General features: G+C 37.3%; 2 protein-coding genes across 2 annotated transcripts in view; one reads left to right on the top strand and one right to left on the bottom strand.

Moving 5' to 3' along the window:
* LOC127646526 (serine/threonine-protein kinase 24-like) overlaps positions 1-2,350 on the top strand; it is a 33,816-nt gene extending 31,466 nt beyond the window's left edge. The window contains exon 11 of the mRNA XM_052130265.1: positions 1,475-2,350. Within this exon, the coding sequence (XP_051986225.1) occupies positions 1,475-1,514 (40 nt within the window). The 3' untranslated portion in view covers positions 1,515-2,350. The remainder of the gene's footprint in view (positions 1-1,474) is intronic.
* A 1,346-nt stretch (positions 2,351-3,696) lies between these two features.
* On the bottom strand, positions 3,697-16,721 carry slc15a1b (solute carrier family 15 member 1b). Its single transcript, XM_052130283.1, has 23 exons — positions 16,678-16,721; positions 16,372-16,409; positions 15,459-15,543; positions 13,347-13,488; positions 13,022-13,141; positions 12,714-12,813; positions 11,949-12,039; positions 11,725-11,808; positions 11,538-11,620; positions 9,470-9,556; positions 8,226-8,315; positions 8,065-8,109; positions 7,858-7,890; positions 7,638-7,726; positions 7,415-7,496; positions 6,960-7,084; positions 6,644-6,773; positions 6,433-6,479; positions 6,194-6,301; positions 5,749-5,863; positions 4,344-4,481; positions 4,158-4,265; positions 3,697-3,915 (listed from the first exon to the last, which is right to left on the bottom strand). The coding sequence occupies exons 1-23, from the start codon at positions 16,697-16,699 to the stop codon at positions 3,697-3,699; spliced, it is 2,181 nt and encodes a 726-aa protein (XP_051986243.1). The 5' UTR covers positions 16,700-16,721.
* Positions 16,722-23,355: the final 6,634 nt, after the last annotated feature.

Raw genomic sequence — 23,355 nt, 5'->3', positions numbered from 1 at the left:
CAAATGCCGTTTTTAATATGTGGATCTTGAAAACAAAGGACATTTTTAATTCCCTTGTAGAGCTGCACAATTAATCAAAATAAAATACAAATCCCGATATGAAATTGTGCGATTATTAAATCGCAAAGGGTTGCTATTTAATCAAATAAATAAATAAATAATCTGCTCGCTTCAAAGTTTATTTGCACTTTTCTGTCGAGTCTATATTATGTAAGAGCATTATTACATTGTTTTCAGAGTGCTTCTGTGCTCCACAACTCCATCTCATGCTTGGAGTTACAGAAGTGCTCAGAGTTCGGTTCAGTTTGTTTACGTGCACTAAGCGCTTTTCTTACACTAAACCGGAGCGTCCTCATTAAGCGTTTTTTATTATCATCTGCGGTAGAATATCTCAGTCACCGCCAGGCACGGGTCTCATAATAACAATGCGGAATACAAAATGGGGTATAATTCAAACATCGTTATTTAATGATTGCTGAACAAACAGCATTAAATTATCACCAGTGCTCTTCCTCCATTCTCCTGTCATTTGTTTACCTCATGAGAGAGTGTCGCCCTTATTACACTCCTGGTGGCTACACGTGAAAGTGGAACTAATGGTATCAACATCCAAACAATAAAAGGAACGAACATACATATAATACATCTACATAACATATTTAGATACTATTATATAATGCATTGTTAAATGAAATATAATAAAATAATGAATACAAATATATAAATTAAATGGTGACAAACTAACCAAAACTTACACTTTAAGTTCAATTACACCAGTGTGTTATCAGTTCAACTTCAGTTTGACATTAAGCCTTGTTCTTTAGGACTATCTTATATACAGTAAAGAATAGTTTGTATAAGCCTACTTGTTTTTACGGCCTAACAACAGTATTTTTGATGGCACAAACTAGGCAACAACAATACCAACAGGGAAATACAGTTAGTCACTAACTGTATTTCCCTGTTGGTATTGTTGTTGCCTAGTTTCTTTCTGCTCAGTGTCACTAACTAGTGACATTGAGCAGAAAGCTTACATATAGCCAGTTTTGATAAAAGGTTAAATGATCCACATCTGATGATTAGATGAAAAGAAATTTGGAGATTGGTATTAGATGTAAAAGTCTTAATTTGAGCATCCCTAATATTCAAGTTGGCTGGGTTTCAAAGACTAACAATGATGACTAGAGAAGTGAGTCACTATCACAAAATGGACAAAAGCAGTTACTCAGTGGATGGGTACAAGAAGTGAATATGAAGAAGTGTTGTGTTTTTTTTTCACTGTTTATATATTTATTTGTTTGTGGGTGAATTGAAAAAAGGGTCTCGGTTTGGTTCTTTTTAATTTCTTTTAAAAGGTGTGAAAACCCCAGTAGCTATTTGGCAATTGAACATATGAAAAACATTGACACTGATAAACAGCTTCAGAGTTTCGTTCATGCACAAGTTTCTCAAATTTTTTTTTCCTCATGTGCAGGTTCTCTAGGGCAAGAACATCCTCCTCCTCACACCAGTGATTATTCCATTAGCCTGTCCGTCTCTCTTAAGTCCACCCCCGGCATCAGCTCAGCGAATCCGGACACCAGCAGACTCTGTGACGTCTACCCTGGAGGACCAACTGTCCTTCAATAGCTTATCAAGAGAACTTCTCAAACTCCTCAAGCTTCCCCTAGTTTCACTTTTCTTTTATAACCTCTTGGAACACTCTTTGGAGTGAGTGCGTATGTATGTCTGTTATAGTGTGTTTGTAATGGAGACTTCTTAAGCGATGGACAAAATGTAGGTGTAACTCATTTGGTGAAGCACTGAATGAGATTGAGACAGGTAGTTTTGCGATATCGCACCCAAGCTTTCGAAGAATGCATTAAGTGTATGCCATCACAGGGTAGAAGACAGGTCAGTCGCCTTCTCTTTTACTCTTAATGAAAAATTAAGATAGTGTGCATGACTTTGAACAAAATGCATGTGTGAAGACAGATGTCTGTCAGTGTGTGCGCATGCACGCATCAAAGCCCTGATTTGAAGGAGATTGCAGTTTTTCACTGAAGTCTCAGGTAATCTGCTATGAGCAGACTAGTCATCCAGGAAGACAGAGGGCGTTATGTTTGGATTTGTGTACAGATCTATGTATATAGTCAAAATTTTACAGACCTTTAAATGAGATGATGGATTTTTGCAAATGAATCACTGTGTACAGATGGCCAAGAGCTTCTGTAGATATTGTTGGAATCAAAAGAAAGGTAAATATTTAAAAAAAATCAAGCCTCTTAAATGGCCATTACTGAAATGCCTTGCCTTTTTATCAAATGTAAATTTTTCGGGGTGCTCTGTTAATTTTAATAAAGAAATTAAAGGATTTTACTCATAAGATATGAGATCCTGCCAACAGTTCCCCCAACACAAGTGTGCAAGATTTATTCTTTATTGAAGCACTTTATCCAATGTTAATTTTTCATAACCTATTGCACCCAAAACAGTTAGAAGGCTTATGTCAATATTATGAAGAAAAAAAAAATACAATAATCCAAATATACATACATGACAACACTGAATGTACATAAAATAGTTATTTGGCAGTTCCTTAGAGTAACCCCAAATCATTCAAATCTAGTCCACAAAAAAACAGCATTAAAGGAATATTCTGAGTTCAATACAGGTTAAGCTCAACTGACAGCATTAGTGGCATAATATCGATAACCACAAAAATATATGCAAGTTACGGTGAGGCATTTACAATGGAAGTGAATGGGGCCAATTTTTGGAGGGTTTAAAGGCAGAAATGTGAAACTTGTAATTTTATAAAAGCATTTACATTGATTCTTCTGTTAAAACTCATGTATTACTTGAGCTGTAAATGTGTTTAAATCATAATTTTTACAGTCATTTTAGGGTTTGGTGACATTACATCGTCATGGCGACAAAATTGGCTATAACTTTACACAGAAAATGTTATTAAGCAATGTAGTCAAAATATATTTTTGGTAATCAGCATTATGCCACAAATGCTGTCGACTGAGCTTAACTTGTATTGAACACGGAATATCCCATTTACTAAAACTCTTCACAGTACCATGTCTTACCCATTACTTATAATAGATGAATGTCTATTAAAGACACGTTATATCACTTTAGACTTTTTCTGAAAGGTCCAATACACGATTACCGAAACAAGTGTGGCTTGATTAGCATAAAAGAAGGAATTTAATAGCAATTTGTTGCATTTCCACTTAAAATTGTTTGTCTTCAATTCAGTCTGCAGTTTTATTGTTTTCCATGGCAGTGGTACATTGCATTGTCTGCTTTTCCCCCTAAAAAGGCAACACTTGTTTCTATTCATTTACTAATTGATAGTAACTTAATACATTAATAAATACAACCACCTGCAAAGTCACCAACACATCTGAGAGTGCCACATTACCAATTTAACATTAAACTTAACATTTACGTATGTTAGCTTTATGTTAATTGAAACCAGCAAACCCATTGACCCTGTCAGCCATCCTAAACACATCATTCTGTGTAGATTTTGACTTTTCTTGGAATTTATTTTTGGGCTGATTTAGGATAAGCTTTTCAACCATAATGACTTTATGAGCCAAAACATGTTAAGATAATGGCAAATCAAACTCTTTGATCAGCAGTTCAGGGAAACAGATACCAACACTTTTAATACCATTACAGCAGGATGAAGTGAAGGATCTAGATCTTCGTCTGTTTGCCCTCTGACTTCTTGCTGTTTGACCTTGAAACAGGGTCTTGCATTGTCATCTCAAGTGCTTTCTTCTTGTATTCTGGCTCGTGCTCTAAAAATTGAGCCTCGATCTCCGCCGGGTCAATGTAGGTGTAGAAGTAAGCCATGATGGAAAAGACGATACTCACGGCCACAAGGAGTGAGGAGAACAGCAGGTATTCTGTCCACTGTTAAACAGCAAACACATGCACTTATTAACTGAGACTTTCTTTAGGACTGGTATTAACATCAATCTTGGGTGATGTGGTCACAAATGGTCAGCGGTAAATACATAAACGTGTCCAAATAATTTGTAATTTCTCTCGGCTGACCCCCTGTGAGCAGATCACCGAGAAAGATGTTGATACCAGGTGTAAACAAGGCTTGAGATGGATCTTGTTAAATAAGAACAGAAGTTCCAGTGGCATACCTGTTCTGGAAGTGCTCCTGCCTCAGCCACGATGAGCACAATGATGTTGCCCACAGCGACAGTAAACAGCCAACCAGCTTGAAGAACTGCCTTCATGTTGCTCGGTGCCTATAAGGTAAAAGTGAAATTCTGAGACACTAAAATAAACACTCAAATGTGTCCAAATCCAAAGACAGCGACCCAAACCTGTGAATAGGAGAAGTCCAGGCCAGTGACAGAGAAGACCACTTCTCCGCATGTCAACACAAAGTACTGGATGATCTGCCAGGCCATGTGTATGCTGTTGCGCTGTATATCCTCTATTGGTATAATGTAGTCTGCGCACTGCAACACACCCAAATAATGTGCTTTGTGATTTCAGCTAGATGACCAACAAATGTGGATTTGCTTTGACTACCCGCAATATTCATTATTCAAGTAAATTCATTTTCTGTAAACTGACATTGACTTTAAAGGAATATTCAGGATTCAATACAAGTTAAGCTTAATCGACAGCATTTGAAAGGCATCATGTTGATTACACACAAAAAATAATTCTTACTCATCCCTCCTTTTCTTTAACAAAAGCAAAAATCAAAGTTACAGCGATCGAGGCACTTAAAATGGAGGGTTTAAAGACTGAAATGTGAAGCCTTTATAAATGCTCTTGCATTAATTCTCCTTTTAAATCTCGTATTATTTGAGCTGTAAAGTTGTTTATATCATCATTTTTACAGTCCTTTTAGAGTTTGTTGACACTAAATCGTCATGACAACGAAGTTGTAAAAATTGGCTATAACTTCACATAAAAAATGTTAGTAAGCGATTTTTTAACACTAAAATCATGTTAACACACATTGTTTATGTCTTGTGGCAATACTTTTGAAATAGTATTTTAACATATGGACTGCCTCATTCACCTCCATTGCAAGTGTATCACTGTAACAGATTTGTGCTTTTTTTAAAGTAAAGTAAGTACGAGTCGAAATAATTGTTTGTGTGTAATCAACATTATGACACAAATGCTGTCGATTAAACTGAACTTGTATTGAAGCCTGAATATTCCTTTAAGACCTCATGAAATTAATTGAGGGGTGTAGTATGTTTAAATTTTCTATTGAAATTGAAGTTTGGCCATTACATATAGGGTTTGGAGGAACATTCTTATTCTAGAAGTTGTGCAAGTCATGATTTTTTTTTTTTTATCCTTAGGGGCTGTTCACACCAAACATGTCTTTATGTGAAACTGCTGTTCTTCCATTGTTTTTCTATGTGAACATGCACTAGATGGACATCTTTGATTGCTGCATTTTTTTAGATGCTATGTCAGGTTATGAAGAACTGCAACTTTTAAAAGCACATATCGAGACATTCTGTTCCATTCGTTGTGCTGTCTATCTTTTTTTTAGCACAAGAATCATTCGGCCTGAACAGCCCCTTATTTGTCAACTATTGTAAGTACACTAGTATATAAATAAGCGAAATGAAAGTGAAATTTCATGTATGTATATATTTCATGGGGTCTCTAATGTGAGTTTTGAGTCTGGGTTTTCTATAATTAAGTAGCGAAGGGACTATGTGTGCCTACTGTGATTGTGATATTGAAACCTACATTTTCTGCAAAAGTGAAGTTGCTGGGGATCAAGACCGTGTAGGCACTACCAAAACCAAGCTCCATGGTGTAGATGCATGAATCTCCATTCTCATTTCTAATAGTGAAGAGGGTTCTGGGGAAAGGCGACACAAAATCAGCAAATGAATGCAGTTTTTCAAGACTATCTGGTCTGTTGTTTCATGAAATTTGCTTTATATTTGAGACACATATTTGGAGAACTGGATGAAAATTTTCAAAGGGTAAAGGGAATTTGAGTACCATTAACATATAGTATTTTAATGTTTTATTTATTTTAGTGAAAATAGTTTAAATAAATGTATATCGCCCCTGTGGAAAAAGGGATTATGTTGGCTCCATCATGTACAGTATTTGATCAGTTATAGCTCATGATTCCTTAATGGGCATTCACATACAATACATAGATCACCACAACAGCACGTACTTGCCCTGAGCAACCAAGGAGTAGTTTGATGTTTCACTCTGAGAGATAAAATCCAGTGTGAAAGTCTTTGATGTGATGTTTAGTTTTTCCTGTTTGGCATTTGAAAACCTAAGAAATATAATTGTTGTTACTGAAAGTCCTCTATTTCCAGCTAAAATGGTAGAAGATTCAGAATGGAATAAAAGAAAGGAATCTTAGAATAACAAAGTTTACGAACAATCCTTTAGAATTTCACTAACCTAATAGCATTATTACCATCCAGTGGTTTTTCGGTCAAATCTTCAAGCTTTGAACAAAAATAAATATGAGAGTAACCACTGCATCCTGATAACATCACTCCATAAAAGTTAATTTAATGTGTCATCAGAAACACAAAGTAAACGGAGACATTTAAAAAAACAAACGTATTGAAGGCAGTATCAAGATTTACTAAATGAATTTAGCACTTACAATCGTGTGGATTCCAGAAGCATTCATTGAAACAGTGTGTCTGGATCCTTTCCTGAACTTAGCAGTAACAGCGTTTCCTCCGTTAACAGTGATAGTAAAGAAATCTTTCTTGTAAGTCATATATTCTGAGGTCTGGGGGGAGCAAGAGGACTTAAAAGTGTGTTTGTAAGATGTTTATGTACAGCTTACATTTAGTTCTTTAGTTAATGAAAATATAGTAATTGTATACATGTACATTTTTATTTGTATACGCTTGTTTACAGATTCTTTTGAAAATGGAAAAATGTTTCAACTTTTTGCTTTGCCATGGTGTGTACTTGCCTGAAATCCAGGCACAACAAATGGTTCTTGTTCATCCACTGCAACTGGCAGATTGCTATTCTGCATGTTCAGGTACTTGACTTGTGTTTCAGAGGGGGATGGGAAGCTGGGCAGCGAGTTCTGTTCAATTTTAAGAAAGGACCGAAAGTTACAAATGTACACTGCAAATCATTTTCTCTTCTGAGAACATCCATCAACTGCAGTGTTGAGAAATTTCAGATACACTTGCTAAGTACATCCTGTAAATCGAGTATTAAAAGAAGTGCCAATAAACACAGGGCCCAGGTTGTTTTTTTTTTCTCTCCACTACTTAAACATATTACAGAGTTTTTTTCTTGCCAGTCACCTGGGGGTTTAAAGATGTTAAGGTAAAGCTGTTCATTAGGAGCTTTAAGACATTTAAGGCATGATCAACATCAAAACTACAGTTCATCTTTGTGTGTTACTCACATCAATTTGAATCTGCAAAAGTGCAGCAGCCACAAATGCTAACGCAGCCAACAGCATACCCACAGTTATCTTCCGTAGGGGCCTGGAAAGTCATCACACACATATGCAAACACACAGTCAAACTATATTTTGGGTCTCAAAATAGATGGGATTTAAATCAGCAAGGCTGGCCCCAGTTAAAATTTTGGAACAGCTTTAATATCAGTTAGCCAACCAAACTTACGTGAAGTTAAGATGGCATTTTTTGACAAGTGGGTACACTACATTGTCCACAACGGGCACCATAATCACAATCAGAATTGGGTTCACGGTCTGCAAAAAAGCACATTGAGACATGCACTGTAAGAACAATATTATAATTTATCTGATCACATATTATGTTGTTTAAATGGTGCATTAATTGTAAAATACAGTTGTAGACACATGAAACAAATCAGACTCACCTGCATTTGATCTGGCTGAATGATAAATGCTCCCTGCGATGTGAGAGAAAGAGACAATTATAGCTGGACTGAGCAAAACAAGCGCAGACGAAGTGCTCATTAAACAATAGTTAATTTTGCAATTAAGGTTGATGACAATAGTGGCACAGAAATGCCACACTTCAGCTTTAAAACTGAAATGCACTTTTTTTCCATTCCCTAACTTACAAAGTCACCATCCATAGTGGTGGCCTGGAGAGTCCAGCGGGAACCCTAGAAAAAAAACACAAAAACAAGCTTTGAAAAATACAGACTTAAAGTCTTAAGTGATTGTGTTTGTCAGTGCCTACTTCAGTAGTTTGTGGATGACTTTGTGACATGATACTGACCTGTTGGTCAAATAAAGCCCAGAACATTGGCAGCGGAATGTAGAGAAACAAAACCTTCAATACCATCTTCACTTGAGCAATCAGGAGTTTCTGCAAAGAGAGTAAGAGTGATTGTGTTCTGTCTCATTATATCAGTGAAGATCTGCCTGTCCATTTTTTCATGCATGCTCTTGCATGAATTTTGTATATTTTGATTAGATAGATTTTCTTAATCGCTTTGGCTCAATTCTCAATGAGAAAAAAAATAAGTTCAAATCTCTGAACAATTAGTTTCTTGTTCACAACAGATTTGAATTTCTTATTCATTATTAATGAATAACTTTCTTATTCATTAATTAATTAATAACAAATTGCACGTGTTTTAGCACATGTGCAAAAGAGTAAGTACAACTGACACAATAACTTGCTGATCAAACCTGATGAGTTGATTCTCAGTGAAATTGTCATGCTATTCACAACTTCTAAACTTTCTTACATCATGTGATTACATACAAAATGATCCATTAAATTATCAAAATCTGTCACACAAACATGTATATTCCATAAATATCTATGACTTGGAATGTTTTTCATTGTTCTGTTTTTTTGTTTTGTTTTTTCATTTTATGTAAATTTTCTGTCCACTTTATCTGATTTTACTTGTAAGAAATGTGTAAAATGGACATGCAAATGTGAATTTTCTGTTTAGATGTAACATATTGCTACAAAAACTTTTTTACTGTATACATACTAATGTGCATATCCTTTTTCTGTGTACTACGGTATTGTACAGTATTGACTTTTACCAGTAAACTTTTACCAACTGTTTAAATCGTTGTCTAAAAAGCTCAGTGTGATACAAAATAGCATTCAGCTAGACAAAAATTGGCATTCTTGTATAGTACAGTAAGCAGTCAGTGTCAACAAAAAAGTAGAACAAAAATAAAATTTGTATGTAGCAAAGATTTCCAGGGTTGACTGCCATGGTGAAAAAACATCTCAACATTTTGACCAGTACGGCTCACACGATGCCAAAAAATAAATAAATTGCATTGGCCAATTTACTGACATATTAACCAGGTTTTGAAGCATGGGTGAAGCAATGTTTTGGGTGAGTTACTGCATTTTGTAGACATGGAATAGAGTTGTGACGTCCCATAAAACATTTGTGACAACTGCACTTACTGTTTAGAGAATGTTGAGACTGTTAAAAAAAAATTGCAAAAGCGATTGAGAAAAACTGTTATTATTTGTGTGTAGTATACATCATATTTATCTTCGGCCCAGTCCATCCAGTGCTCTTTCTTTGGGTAATTCTTACTGCGGTGCTTGAAACGGTTCTTAATTGCAAACTGCAGAAAAGAAAAGCCAGAAATAATCAGTTTAGTCTGAAAGCATGGAGGTTTACTAGAAAAAATATATGTTGCTAACATGTTGCTAGATAAGGACTACAAACATCACAAGCATAGAAGTGAATGTGCCTGACATAACGGAAAACGGCAGTTGTTCTTAATAAGCAACTTAATAGCAAAATAATTTTTTCAAAAGCAGTGCGGCTTCAAAATTCACGTTTGGGGTATGACTGTGCCTAATTTATGTCATAGAAAAAAACGTCCAGGTATCTTTAAGTAATGTTTACCACATACCTTTTTTTAATACGTTCAAAACTATGGTTATAAAAACCTATTGGAAAATCCAGAGGGAACCCATGGCTTGAAAATGCTCATTGACTTTCATGTTTTTAGACTACAACCTGAACAGCTATATTTCTATAGATACAACACAATCTCGTGCAAATTTTAGGAGTTGCTATTTCGTATGATTTCGTACTATTTCATCACGTGCAAATGGCTGGATGTGTAATGCTTCGCACACGAGGCATTAAGGACATGCTTCTTAATATTATGTCCTTTCCCAAACCACCTATCTAAACCTAACCTATCAGTGGAGTGTGTAAACGTGATAGGAATATGTTGTGTGTAACAGAAGCAAGTAATTGACGCATATTAGATGGAAACGATGTACAGCAATGTCATTGGCAGTAGTGAAACTTATACGAATTAATACAAGTGTAGTCGCACGATATCGCCAGCAGGTGGCAACACAAGGAGCGTCTTTTTTGTTATGAGTGAATCACTGAGTTACTGACTCAACTATTTGTTTTAAAGCACCGAGTAGCTCACAACCGAAATAATGGAAGTGAACTCGAATGTTTCGTTCACGTAAAATATTCGTTCAAAAATGTATGTACAAATGAAACACAAGCAGAGACTGGAGTTGTATTTAAGGCTTTGTTTTCGTTTGGAACTGTTTTCACTTGTGGAGAAAAACTGCACAAACTGACAACCGCACAATCCGGGGATTAAGAAATAGCAGACCGGCCGGGTTCCTACTTCTCAGATCAAGGTGCGATCTTTACAAGTAAACTAATTAATAATTTAAACACAAATCAATGTTTCATGTCAATGAATTTGGCAAATAGTCTTGTAATAAGATGGATATTGAACAGTCATGGTCATTTACAAAGTAAACATCATCAGAACTCCTATGCTAACCGGAGACGAAAGTCAGCGGTTCTTCGATTCTTTCTTCTCGTATAATAACATCATTTCAACGCAAATCAGTATTTCATGCCCATTTCTTTATTTTTATGGTAAGTAGTTTTGTTTTAAGGTTTATATTGAGAGTCGGAGGCAGGGGCGTAGATACCAGAAGGGATTGGGGGTGTACAACTCCCCCAATATTCATACCATGATCAATGGAAACATGTAAATGTTCAATCTACGGCCTTGGTCAGAGGGTCATTTTCACAAAATAATCACCAACAGAACTCCGAGGCAAACCAGAGGTGGAATTCAGCTGTAATTTCAGCAATTTCTTTCTTCTCACATAATTAAATAATTTCAATGCAAATCATTATTTTATGTCCATTATTTGGCTTGTAGCCATGTAATAAGCGGGATAATGTACAGTCGTACAGTTGTTACCGCAAAATAAACCCTGACGGTGCATCCAGGTTTGTACACTATCTCTTACTTATTTACTTGTTTGTTGAACTACTGTATGAAGGTAACTGTGCTCATGTGATATTTATTAATTATCTCTCAACATTGCATTATTATAATACTACCGTATGTAAACAGTATTCAATTGGTCTATCAAATATCCAGGTAATATGCTTTATCACTGGAAAGTGAAGTTAAATTAGGGATTGCAATTCAATCTCTCTCAATCATTTTACCCAAAACTTCAACACTATGTTGTGTTGCCTTGAAAACACTAGTAGTACACTTGTAATGTTTATAATATAGTGATATTTGTGTGTGTTCTTACTCCAATGCATTTCATGACTTTCATCAGCACGTTTCCCTTAGGTTTATCTATGACGTACATGCCTTTCCCTACGATGAACACAACTGCAGAGAGGAGAGTGAAATCTCTTTTAAAGACAGTTAATAAAGGGTATAGCACATGTATTAAGAAAGAAAGTGAACCGCTTTAACTGACTCAAAACACTCACTGAGGGCAACCACCATGAGAGCCGCCGGGACTCCGAAAGCCAGTGGGTAACATTTCTGCTGAGTGTGGATACCACACTCCTGAGCTGAAGAACACAATAAAAACACACTTAAACAATGACAGAGATCGTTCGTAACTGTTTCAATAATATACCATGTATTTACCAATTTAACTACAGATGTAAAAGGTATCATTATAATTGAAACAAATGAACAAAATACACACCTCTCAGAATTGGTGTGATGAGAGTGGAGAGAAGACTGCCAGCATTTATGGACAGATAGAAAATGGAGAAGAAAGTACTTCTTTGTTTCTCCTGCAACATAAATGCATACATACAAAATTAATTCCAAACATGTTATCATCCCTTTAGCAAAGCTCTCTCTCTCTCTCTCACACACACACACACACACACACACACACACACACACACACACACACACACACACTGTTTGTCTAAACTAAACGTAACTTTTTATTTTTAGGCTAATAATGTGTGGTAGCACTTGTTTAGAGTGTGAAAAGGACACAATATGCCAAAAATGTGTGCGTGTGTGTGAAAATGTAAATCTGCAGAATGCTGATTCATCTTTTAAAGTCAGGGTGTCATAGGATTCATATTTTGACCTTTATACTTTAGACCTCATGTTTGTGGCAGGCAGGGGTGAAGGATCAGTTTATTTATCTTTGTTTGTTTATCTCTAAAACTCTGTATCAGACACTTCACCTTGAGCACTGATTGAATCAGAACTGTTAATTAAGAGAGTTATCAGCATATACAGTACGTGGTATCCGACAGGAGTTCAATTCAGGCAACAGTAAAGGGACATGATGTTATTTATTGTACGTGTAAATGTAACATACTTTACCAAAGAATTTAAGAGCATTTCTGTTTTCAGCTGTCTGCATTTGTGCTTGTATGTACTGTAGATGTGCATAGTGCTCTTATGTTGCATGTGTGTCTATATGTGTGTATAGGGGTCCACGTGCCTGATGATCTTCAAACTGATCCCCTCCAAACGCTGCCACACAGGGTTTAATCCCACCTGTTCCCAAGGCAATAAGAATGAGCCCCAGCATAGACAAGGCACTAAAACAAAAGAAAGGGAATTAAAATTCTCGCCAAAGCTCAGTCAAATAAAGTTATACATCACACAATAACAATATAAGTAAATACAGATGTTTAAAATATTAGTTTTACTATGCAGCACCTAATAGAGTGCAAGCATGATGTTTTTATTAATCAGGTTATTTGCCGTACATTCACATGTATGATAATCTTGCACGAAATTACTCACACATGTAGAGCCATTTTATCTGGAGTGCCATTTTTATCGTAGTCTGTGATGTCATGGATGGCGCCGATAGCCATGACCACCTGACCAATGGTGTACACTATGGATAGGTATGTGATAGTCCTGCAGAAATGGTTGGTTTTATATATGAACATGAATTCCAATAGACATCAAAAACTCTTTGACTATGGTTACAGTAAGCACTGAATACAGAATTCCTACAGTAGTAGTAGTATGTAATTCCAAAATAACTCAATATCAGTGAGTCTCAACCAGGGGTACATGTACAACTGTGTGTGACGAACACTGGGTCATCTCGACCACTCACTTGAACTTGCCCAGCCATGAGTCAGCGATTATGGCCCCCAGTATGGGTGTTAGATAGCACAGAGCTACAAACGTGTGGTAGATGGTGGTGGCAAAATCATCATCCCAGTGAAGAAAGTACCTGAAGTACAGCACCAACACAGCTGCAACAGAAAAGAAGCAGAGCAAGAGGGATTGGGGAGTCAGTTAGACAAGCAGTGAAAAACATAGATGTTTGATAATGATGAATGGTACAGAAGACAGAAAGAGGGAGATCAAGGGGTCAGAATGAATGTGAAAAAATAAGAGTCAGCTTTGTCTATGTGGATTTTTGTGCTTGAACATAAGAAATAAACACAATTTTACATATTATTTCATGTGTGTACAGTGGCCCTAAAATTTGTTGGACACTTTTGGACACGTAGATCACACTTTAGCAGGTCTGAACTCCCTTATTAACATGCATTCAAAATATATAATATCAATGCCAGAACTTGTCTAAGAACAAATTTAAAGGGATAGTTCACCCAAAGGGGAAAAAAAATCGATAAATAAAATGCAAGTGAAAGATGGTGAGAACTTTAAAGGTCCATAAAGGCAGCATAAAAATAATCCATATGACTCTAGTACAGGGGTGCCCAATACGTCGATCGCGATCTACCAGTCGATCGCAAAGGCAATGCTGGTAGATCGCACAAAATTTAAATGTGCTTTTGTTACATTTTTAAAAAAATAAATATAATGTCTTTCCTTCTTTTAGTTTTCTGTCTGACTTGGACTTGACGAGTAAATTTTGACCAGGCGAGATTTTTGTTTATTCAGTTGCCATGACAACTAGGTTCGCACCCTTCAAGGGCTTCTGAGAACAGAGCGCGAAATTACAAAGCTAGCAGTGTTTGAGACTAGCTACCAGCAGCTACTGCCCTGATTATGCAAAACTGTCTGATTCCATTCAGTCCATTCTGAAGTCATCAGAATAAGGTAAATGCCCTGTCTATTGTAATCTATTGTGCTGTAGGTGTTTTTGGTTTAGTGTTAAAACTGGATGATATGAACATTGAACATTATTTTCTTTTTTTAAATTAATTTGAAGATGAATTCCATGTAGGTATACATGCAGTAGTCCCAACAAGCATTTGTTAAAAACTGTTTTTTTTAGTTGGTATATCTTATTGAGTTGGTCATTTCAAAGTAGATCATCACACAAAAAAGTGTGGGCACCCCTGCTCTAGTGGTTAAATCCATATCTTCAGAAGTAATATGATAAGCTCAGCTGGTAGAGCATGGCCCTAGCCAATTCCAAGATCATGGGTTCAATTCCCAGAGAACACAAAAACTGATCAAATGTATACACTGAATGGATTGTAAGTCACTTTGTATAAAATTGTCTGCCAACTGCATAAAAATGGATTAGAAACAGATCAATACTTAAGTCCTTTTTTTAACTGTAAATCTCCACTTTCACTTTCTTCTTTTTTTGTTTTTGGTGATTCACATTCTTTGAGCATATCACAACCTACTGGGCAGGGAGGAGAATTTATAGTAGAATAGGTTAAAATATTGATCTGTTTCTCACCCACACATATCATATCCCTTCTGAAGAATAAATGTAACCATTGGAGTCATATGGATTATTTTAATGCTGCCTTTGTGCTTTTTGGCCACCATTCACTTGCATTCTATGGACCTAGATAGCTGAGATATTTAAAAGAAAATCTTTGTTTGTTTTCAACAGAAGAAATAAAGTCATACACATCTGGGATGGCATGAGAGTATAGAGTATATGATGAGAGAATTTTCATTTTTGGATGAACTATTCCTTTAAACTTTCTAAGCCATTTTTGCAATGAATTTTCAGCAACTGGTCTCAAAGATGTCAGTTCCCCTCAGGTTCACACAGGTGCCCTTGCAAATGTAACCATGTAGTTCATCACATTCACTATAGACATATTTCACAAAGCTTGACTACCAGAGAGTGTCCAAATACTTCAGTCTTAATTTTGGGAAATTAATAGAAAATATGTATATTTTATGTACAAAATGTTATATATATATATATATATATATATATATATATATATATATATATATATATATATATAGCTTTTTAGGGCCATGGTATTCATTGTCTCACCTCTCATGCCATAGTAGGAGAAACGCTCGCAGAACTCATTCACCACAATAAAAAATATACTGAGAGGATATCCACAGCACTCCACCTTTCAACATAAAAAAACAGTCCAATTATTTACATCTTTATAGATATTTCCTACTTTTTGATAAATAATTAAACACAGGGAATGATTCCAAAACATCATTTTCTTAAAATATTTGTGCTGTAGGAAACTTAAGGGTGCTCTTATTTTGTCTGTTTGCTGACACCAAGCGGGGCAGATGCAGCATCATGAAAGAACAAAAGTTGTCAGCTTCCAATGCAATTGTTAAAATGCACTATTCGTAACCATTTATCATTTATTCTGTGAATGAAAACATCCAAATAGCCTACAGGGGATTATTGAGATAAAATTTGAAATATTCGGCAGGTCAGATGATCTTTAAAGTAGGCCAATTACAGTTTTAACACAGTTGTAACATTGTGAATTGGCTATTTCCTTTCTAATTACAAGTTTAAACTGTAATTATCAGTTTGCACATTCACATTAGTATCCTCTGTGTGGGAAATTTGGAACATTGTCGACTTTGATGAGAAATTAATGATGATCTGTTTTAGGGGGGTAAATTTCTCCTTTTCTAACTAATATTTCCTTGTGAATAAATCATTATTTCTGAATTAAGATGAAAGGAAAATGTCCTTGTTGTAATTATTGATTTGTCTACTTAAAATTGACATGTTTTGGGACATGCTAGGATGCAATGTCACTTGAAAATGGGCAAACATCCAAGGTGATCAGCTGGGGACTGATATAACATTTTTCATTTCTTTCTGTTTAAAAGTTTAGCAATAAACAACAACAACAAAATAAATCACTTAGTGTACCTATAATGGCTCTACGGTGATAAACTGTTCAGATCATACATAATCTTACCCTTTTCTTAGGCTTCTTCATATTTCCTTCTTCTTTGTCTGCAAAATAGTTTCCAAAATGTAATTAATCAATCTGATTTGTACCACTTTAGAAATTGTTTAATGATGGAAGATATTAATTCATGCCCAATTTGAAGTGTCTGATTATTGTGCATTTAGGGAATTAAGGAATATGCACACGTCCAATCTCTCTTTACTATAAATTCAGATATAAATATCAAACCAAATTTAAAAGTGTGTATTATTATTATTATTTTACATTTATTTCCATATCCCAACATGTCCACAAGCATCCAGGTTCACTCACCTGCCATCATTTTATTTGTCATTTTGATTTGTCTGGGATTGCCTTCTAGTCCTTTCAAACAGAATATCCTTTACTCTAGACATACACTCAAACACACACATTCATAGTGAGCTGTACTCTGAGGGCCTGGGAGACAGGTATCAGGGTTTTATATACTCTGAACAATAAAATCTATCCCTGGCCACTACTGGGTTAAAATGGGATTGACATGGATATTTATGACAGCATTTGTGAACAATAACTTGACTTTGTGTGTGCACATATGGGTAGGGGTTGAGGAAATTGAGGAGTAGTTAGTTATTTATGGCATCTTTATCGATGTATACAGTATATCATATAATATGAATTTATGGCCTTTATAATAAGATAGTCAGTTAAAAATTAATATACCAATTTTGTCATCGTGCAAGATCAGCCACCCAGTAAAATGCTAAACATGACATTTTTAAAGGCATAATCTACAATCACGTTTTCATCAAACCACACAATGATGACTCCAAGACATTACAGACATTACAGCTTTTTTGTTACAGAATAATTTTTTGTAAAGCTGCTTTGAAATTATGTGTTTTGTGAAAAGCACTATACAAATAAAATTACTCGACACATTTCTAAATTATATTTAACATTTAATGTTTTAAATATTTTGCTATTTCAGTACAATCATGTACTGTATCTGGTGTGAGAATAATCAAATAGAACAGTTTGATCAAATCAGAAAGTTTGAATTATACAACCTCTTCAACTTCAACGAAAAGAGAGCACTATGTCAAATCTCTAAATACATACACTGATGATCCAAAACATTATGACCATTCACAGGTGAAGCGAATAATGTTGATCATCTGCTAAAAAGGCCAAATGTCAAGGTCTGGGTAGATTAGATGGAAAGTGAACAATCAGTTCTCTAGTCAACATGTTGAATGCAGGAGAAATTGGGAGGAAAGACCTGAGAGACTTTGACAAGGGCCAAATTGTTATGGCCAGAAGACTGGGTCAGAGCATCATCTTAAACGTTAAGGCTTGTGAGGTGATCCCAGTCAGCCGTGGTGAATACCTACAGACAGTTGTCCGAGGAAGGACAAACCACAAACCAGCAACATGGTGTTGGGCACCCAAGGCTCATCGATGCATAAGGGCAAAGTTCTACTGTGTCACAAGTCACATAAAATGCTAATGATGGTTACCTGAGGAATGTGTCACAACACACAGTGCATCTCACCCTGCTGCGTATGTAGCTACGTAGCCGCAGATCGATCAGAGTGCCCTGACTCCTGTCCACTGTCGAAAGTGCCTACAATAGGCACGCGAGCCTTGGAGCAGTAGAAGAAGGTTGCCTTGTCCGATGGGACAACATCATGTGGACGGCCATGTACATGTGCGCCTTTACCTGGGGAAGTGATGGCACCAAGATGCACTTTGGGAAGATGACAAACTGGTGGAGGGAGTATGATGCTGTGCTCAATGTTCTGCTGGGAAACCCTGGGTCTGGCCATTCAAGTGGACTTCAATTTGTCAATTGCCACCTACCTAAACATCGTTGCAGACCAGGTACACCTTTTCATGTCAGAGGTATTCCCTGATGGTAGTGGCATCTTTCAGCAGGATAATGCACCCTACCACACCGCACACATTGATCTGGAATGGTTTGAGGAACATGATGAAGATTTCAAGGTGTAGCCCTGACCTCAAAATTCCCCAGATCTCAATCCAATTGAGCATCTGTGGGATGTGCTGGATGTCTGATCCACAGTGGCTCCCCCTTTTAACTTGGAGGATTTGAAGGATCTGCTGCTAATTAGTGGTGCACCGATCAGGAAATTTGAGGCCGATGCAGATCTCTAATTGTTTTTAAGTGCCCTTTACCACACTTTTCCAATTTATATGCTGCAGTTAGATGTTTATGCCACACAGTAAAATTACAGTAACATTTTACAATAAGGTTACATTTGTTAACATTAGTTAACAACATCATTGATGTGTAAAGTAGGGATGCACTGGTTTTTGGCCGAAAGAGTAAAAAGGCCGAAAATATATACCTCCTCGCCCCGCCCCCTCAGTGCTCAGATTTCACTCTGGATTGATCTAGCCCTTATCACGGCACTACCAAACAAAGGCCGATCATGTCAGCGTTGTGGAAATTCTTCAAAGTTTCTGATAAGGACATCAAATTTGCGATCTGCAGTGTCAAATCTCAGCAGAAATTTCAAGAGATATATATATACACGAGTATAGCAAGAGATTCTTCAGGAAAGCGCCCCGATCCACAGCAGTGCCACAACTAGCGCAGCTACAACACAACTTGAGACGTATCTAGCTGAACTACCCATTGCCAGAAGCGACAATCCCCTTGACTACTGGCGCATAAACAAAGACCGCTTTCCTTTGCATGCGCGGATTGCACGCAGGTATTTATCTGCCCAAGCACCAGCACAGAGAGTGAGAGACTGTTCAGTGCAGCATCCCATGTTCTTGATGAGCTTTCTGACAGGAGAGACTGTCAGAATGTTTAGCAACTTTTGTTCTTGAAGAGAAACCTGTCACTTGTACTTAAATAGAAAGCGGTCCAATTTGATGTGTATAGCAATTACATTACACTTGTTCTTCACTTGAGGATACATCTGTTGTTTACAGTTGAGGTTGGATTTAGTTCAATTACTGCTGTTTTGCACAATAATTTTCACTTAAAGTGTACATACGTTTACATAAACAGAATAGAGCACTGATCTATATATTATAGTTATATATAGATCAGTGGAATAGAGGCCCTCTGCCATTCTGTGTTCTGCCTTTTTGTTTTAATTCAAATTACTGTTGCATATTTAAACTTTTTGAAAGATGCTAGCTAAGTTCATTACTTGACTGTTGTTTTGCATATAATAGTTTTCTAAAACTTTACATTATTTGGATAATTGTTAATAAAATCTGTCAAATTAGATTTTTACAGAACTGAATGAAGACTAATATCTTATATAGTTTTAATATATTTTTGGTGTGTTACTTAAAATAAAAGTGTGATTTATTTTATTGGTTTGTAGTTTTTCAATTCAGATTAATTAAATTCATGAAATTACTTAAAAAAGTATAATATTAATACAATTATACACAAAAAAAATAGGTAAAAAAAAAAAGTACGTTTTGGTTTTCGGCCAAGTGCATCCTGGATTTTCCGTTTCGGCCCAGAATTTTTATTTCGGTGCATCCCTAGTGTATAGTGGGCTAAAGCTCAGAACTGGTAAGCATAAGGTTGCTCGTTTGATCACCACTGCTATCACCGTGCCCTTGAGCAAGGCACTTAACTCCAGGTTGCTCCGGGGGTATTGTCCCTGTAATAAGTGTACTCTACTGCAAGTTGCTTTGGATAAAATATCTGCCAATTGCATAAATGTAAATGATTAACATTAGTTAACATGAACTAATGAACTTAATGTTAAAATCAAAAGTTGTAGTAGTTAACATTAGTTAATGCACTATAAACTGACTTGAACTAACAATGAACAATTGTATTTTTATTAACTAACATTAACTAACATTAATAAATTATGTAAAAAATATATTTTTTAATTGTTTGTTCATGAGACCTATACATTAACTAATGTTAATGAATGGAATGTTATTATAAAGTGTTACCAAAATTACATAAAAATTACAATAATTGTTCATTGCTAACATTTATTTGTATTGAAAACCATTATGAATATTTCTGTTGTCAATATCAAAGGTTATTGTGACATACTGGCAACCAGAATAAAAAACACGAGAGTGTCACACACAGCAGAGATGCATTCAAAAATAAGAAATATACAGTATATATATCCATTTCATTTATTAGAAGTATTGCGACCAGCATCAATCTGATTTAAATTGGAATCGGCACAGAATAGCACTGGGATGAGTGGCTGATGAGATATTAAGAGCACCTGCAGTTTGTTTGACACAGAGAGAGCGCATGAAAAGCACTCATGATCGGTCAAACAGTTGCACCACACAACGTCTTGTCACGACTGACATTACATACCATATACTCAACGGCACGTATCGTGTAATCTTCACCCCCCTCTGCCGTCAGTTATTCAACCCCTTGACAGACCTCTGTTTTCTGCAGACAGGAGTCCCCCTGCAGCAGGTGTCCAGACGCATCGTGGGAACCTCCACGTCTGGCTCCTGGATGGAATACGGAAGATCTGAGTGGTCTACCACCAGCTGTCATAGACATGATCAACCAAGCCAGAGCTCCCTCTACCAGGCAGCTTTACGCTCCCTGTATGTTCTTCCTCCCCAGCCCTCTGGCTCGCAAATTCAGCAGAGGAATTCCCGACCAGACCCACTATGGGTACTAGTTACTCTGTACTGGAATAGGTGCTCCATAGGTGCCATAGGTGTACGGTCCCCCTGTCAGGCAGACACTCGTCTCCCTTGGGCAGTCCCCTCTGCCCCGGTCGCCGTGTTTGTAGAGCTTCTCCCTCATTAGGCAGGACCTACCACCAGGCCCATGTGACATATTTGCCACATTTTCACCTCCCTAGCCTGGGCAGGATGTGGTCTCCATGGGGTCTTTTCACCCTGAAAGAATAGGACTGGAAAAGAACGCCTTCCCCGATGTGTGTTATAGCTAGATGGCTCCAGCCGCATTTAACACTCTATGAGGAGAAACATAGAGAGAGAAAAGGCAGCGGCATGCGCAGCCTGATCCCATGCTTGTCACGTCGCTTGTTCCCACCCCTCAAGGAAAATCCTTGGTCGGATGCTGGGAACCTAACGAGAACAATATGACATCTTATTGGGTTGTTGGGGAAGGTTATGTGCAGTCTGATGCCCATACTCCTTGGCACGCTACAGCTTTCTGCACCAGCATCAGCAGATCACGTAACACGGTTCAGTGTAGGTGGCGCTATTGAATAGGAACCCCTTGTGTCACTACAATTGGCATGACGTTGAGTGAGTGACAGAAGGGGAATGTCTAGGTTATTAGTGTAAACCCCGTTCCCTGATGGAGGGAACGAGACGTTGTGTCCCCCTTGCCACAACACTCTACCAAGCCGCTGTAATGGCCGAACCTTATTCTCGGCTCCTCAGTGCAGAACCTGACTGAACAGATGCACGATCCCTGCCTTTTATACCCATATGTCTGGGGGCGGGACTTGCAAATTCTGTTTGCCAATTTAGCATTGGTCTTTTTCATATTCAGAGGTATCTGAGGCTCCTGAAAGAAGCCCCTTGTGTCACTACAATCAACACAATGTCTCGTTCCCTCCATCAGGGAACGGGGGTTACACTTGTAACCTATATGATTTTCATTTGCACCTTATTTGATGGTTAATTAGTTTTTATACCAGTTAGCAGTGTCTTTATCCTCTCCTTGCTCAGTGTTCAGTGTCAAAATTACTACCAGAACAACTCTAGAAAATGGGCAACTTAATTTTCATAGATATGTAATTCTTACACGTTTCTATAATAAATAAATAAAAACATGAAATATTCATCTGAATTACAGCATGTCTTAAAGTTTAAATTCATGAATGCTTAGAACTGCCAACAACTCAAAAACACTGTCATATTTCAAGAGCTCATTTTTTAGAGTAACAGTGTATGTGTGATTCCCTGCATAATGCAAAAAAGATCCTAAATCTAGGCACAATCGCCAATCACAGATTTAAGACAAAAATCGGCCAATGGTGGCTGATCGATCGGTGCACCCCTACTAATGTCATTCCATTATCTATTATACATGAGACCTCTTCAGTGCTGGCTCAAACGCTGTGTGCCATGACTTGCTTGGTGCCATGGGTGCATGCGCATCACTATATCCCGCTGCAGTATAGCTGCTTTAGCACCTTGAACAGCTCCTGCTTTTTACAAGCAAAGTATTACGTTGGGGCAGATTAGGCAGAAAGTGGTGACTACAAATGCTTCCAGCACAGGTTGGGGGGGCGGTGTGCGATGGACACCCGACTTTCGGCACCTGGACATGTACAAAAAAAGCATGGCACATCAACGGCCTAGAGCTATTGGCTGTATTCCTAGCCTTAAAGGCTTTTCAGTCCTGGTTAGCTCAGACAGAATGACAGTTATGGCATAAATAAACCACCACAGTGGAATTCATTCACCGTCACTGTAGAAACTGATGCGTCACCTCCTCCTATGGAGCAAGCATCATCTCCTCTCCCTGAGAGTGACATATGTCCCAAGCCACCTGAATTATGGTGCAGACCTATTGTCACGCCAAGGGGTGATAACGGGCGAGTTGTTACTTCATCCTCAAATTGTTAGAGGATTTGGGAAATATTCAGCAAAGCCGAAATCCGATTAAACCCACCTCGACTGGCTACAGTATTGAATTGGGACTTTGGGACTCTCGCAGGGCCCCCCTTCGAGCCTTTGGACTTGCGCATTGGTTTGCGCATGTTCTCCATTAAGACCGCACTACTGCTGGTTCTGGCCGCAGTAAAACTTTCTCAGTAAAAAAAAGGCTTTCTCTCTGGATTGTCGATGCAATTGCCCTGGCTTATGAGGCGCAGGGTAAGCCTCCTCATGGGCATGGAAGAATGGTGTGTCCTTACAAGACATGTTTTACAGCATGATGGTCTTCTCAAAACACAATTGCATGGTTTTACAACCTAGACGTAACGTCTCTCTTCACAAGTCCTCTCTGTTTAGAGTGCTTGCTATTTCATTGGC

This window comes from Xyrauchen texanus, chromosome 7 (assembly GCF_025860055.1).
Source record: "Xyrauchen texanus isolate HMW12.3.18 chromosome 7, RBS_HiC_50CHRs, whole genome shotgun sequence".
Lineage (NCBI taxonomy): Eukaryota > Metazoa > Chordata > Actinopteri > Cypriniformes > Catostomidae > Xyrauchen > Xyrauchen texanus.
This window is presented reverse-complemented; position numbering and strand designations above follow the sequence as displayed.

Coding starts and splice junctions, on each gene's coding strand:
- slc15a1b (XM_052130283.1), bottom strand. CDS start 16,699: ATGACAAATAAAATGATGGCAG. Junction 7,891..8,064: donor CCACTATGGATGGTGACTTT/GTAAGTTAGGGA, acceptor CTCACATCGCAG/GGAGCATTTATCATTCAGCC. Junction 7,497..7,637: donor AAATGCCATCTTAACTTCAC/GTAAGTTTGGTT, acceptor ATGACTTTCCAG/GCCCCTACGGAAGATAACTG.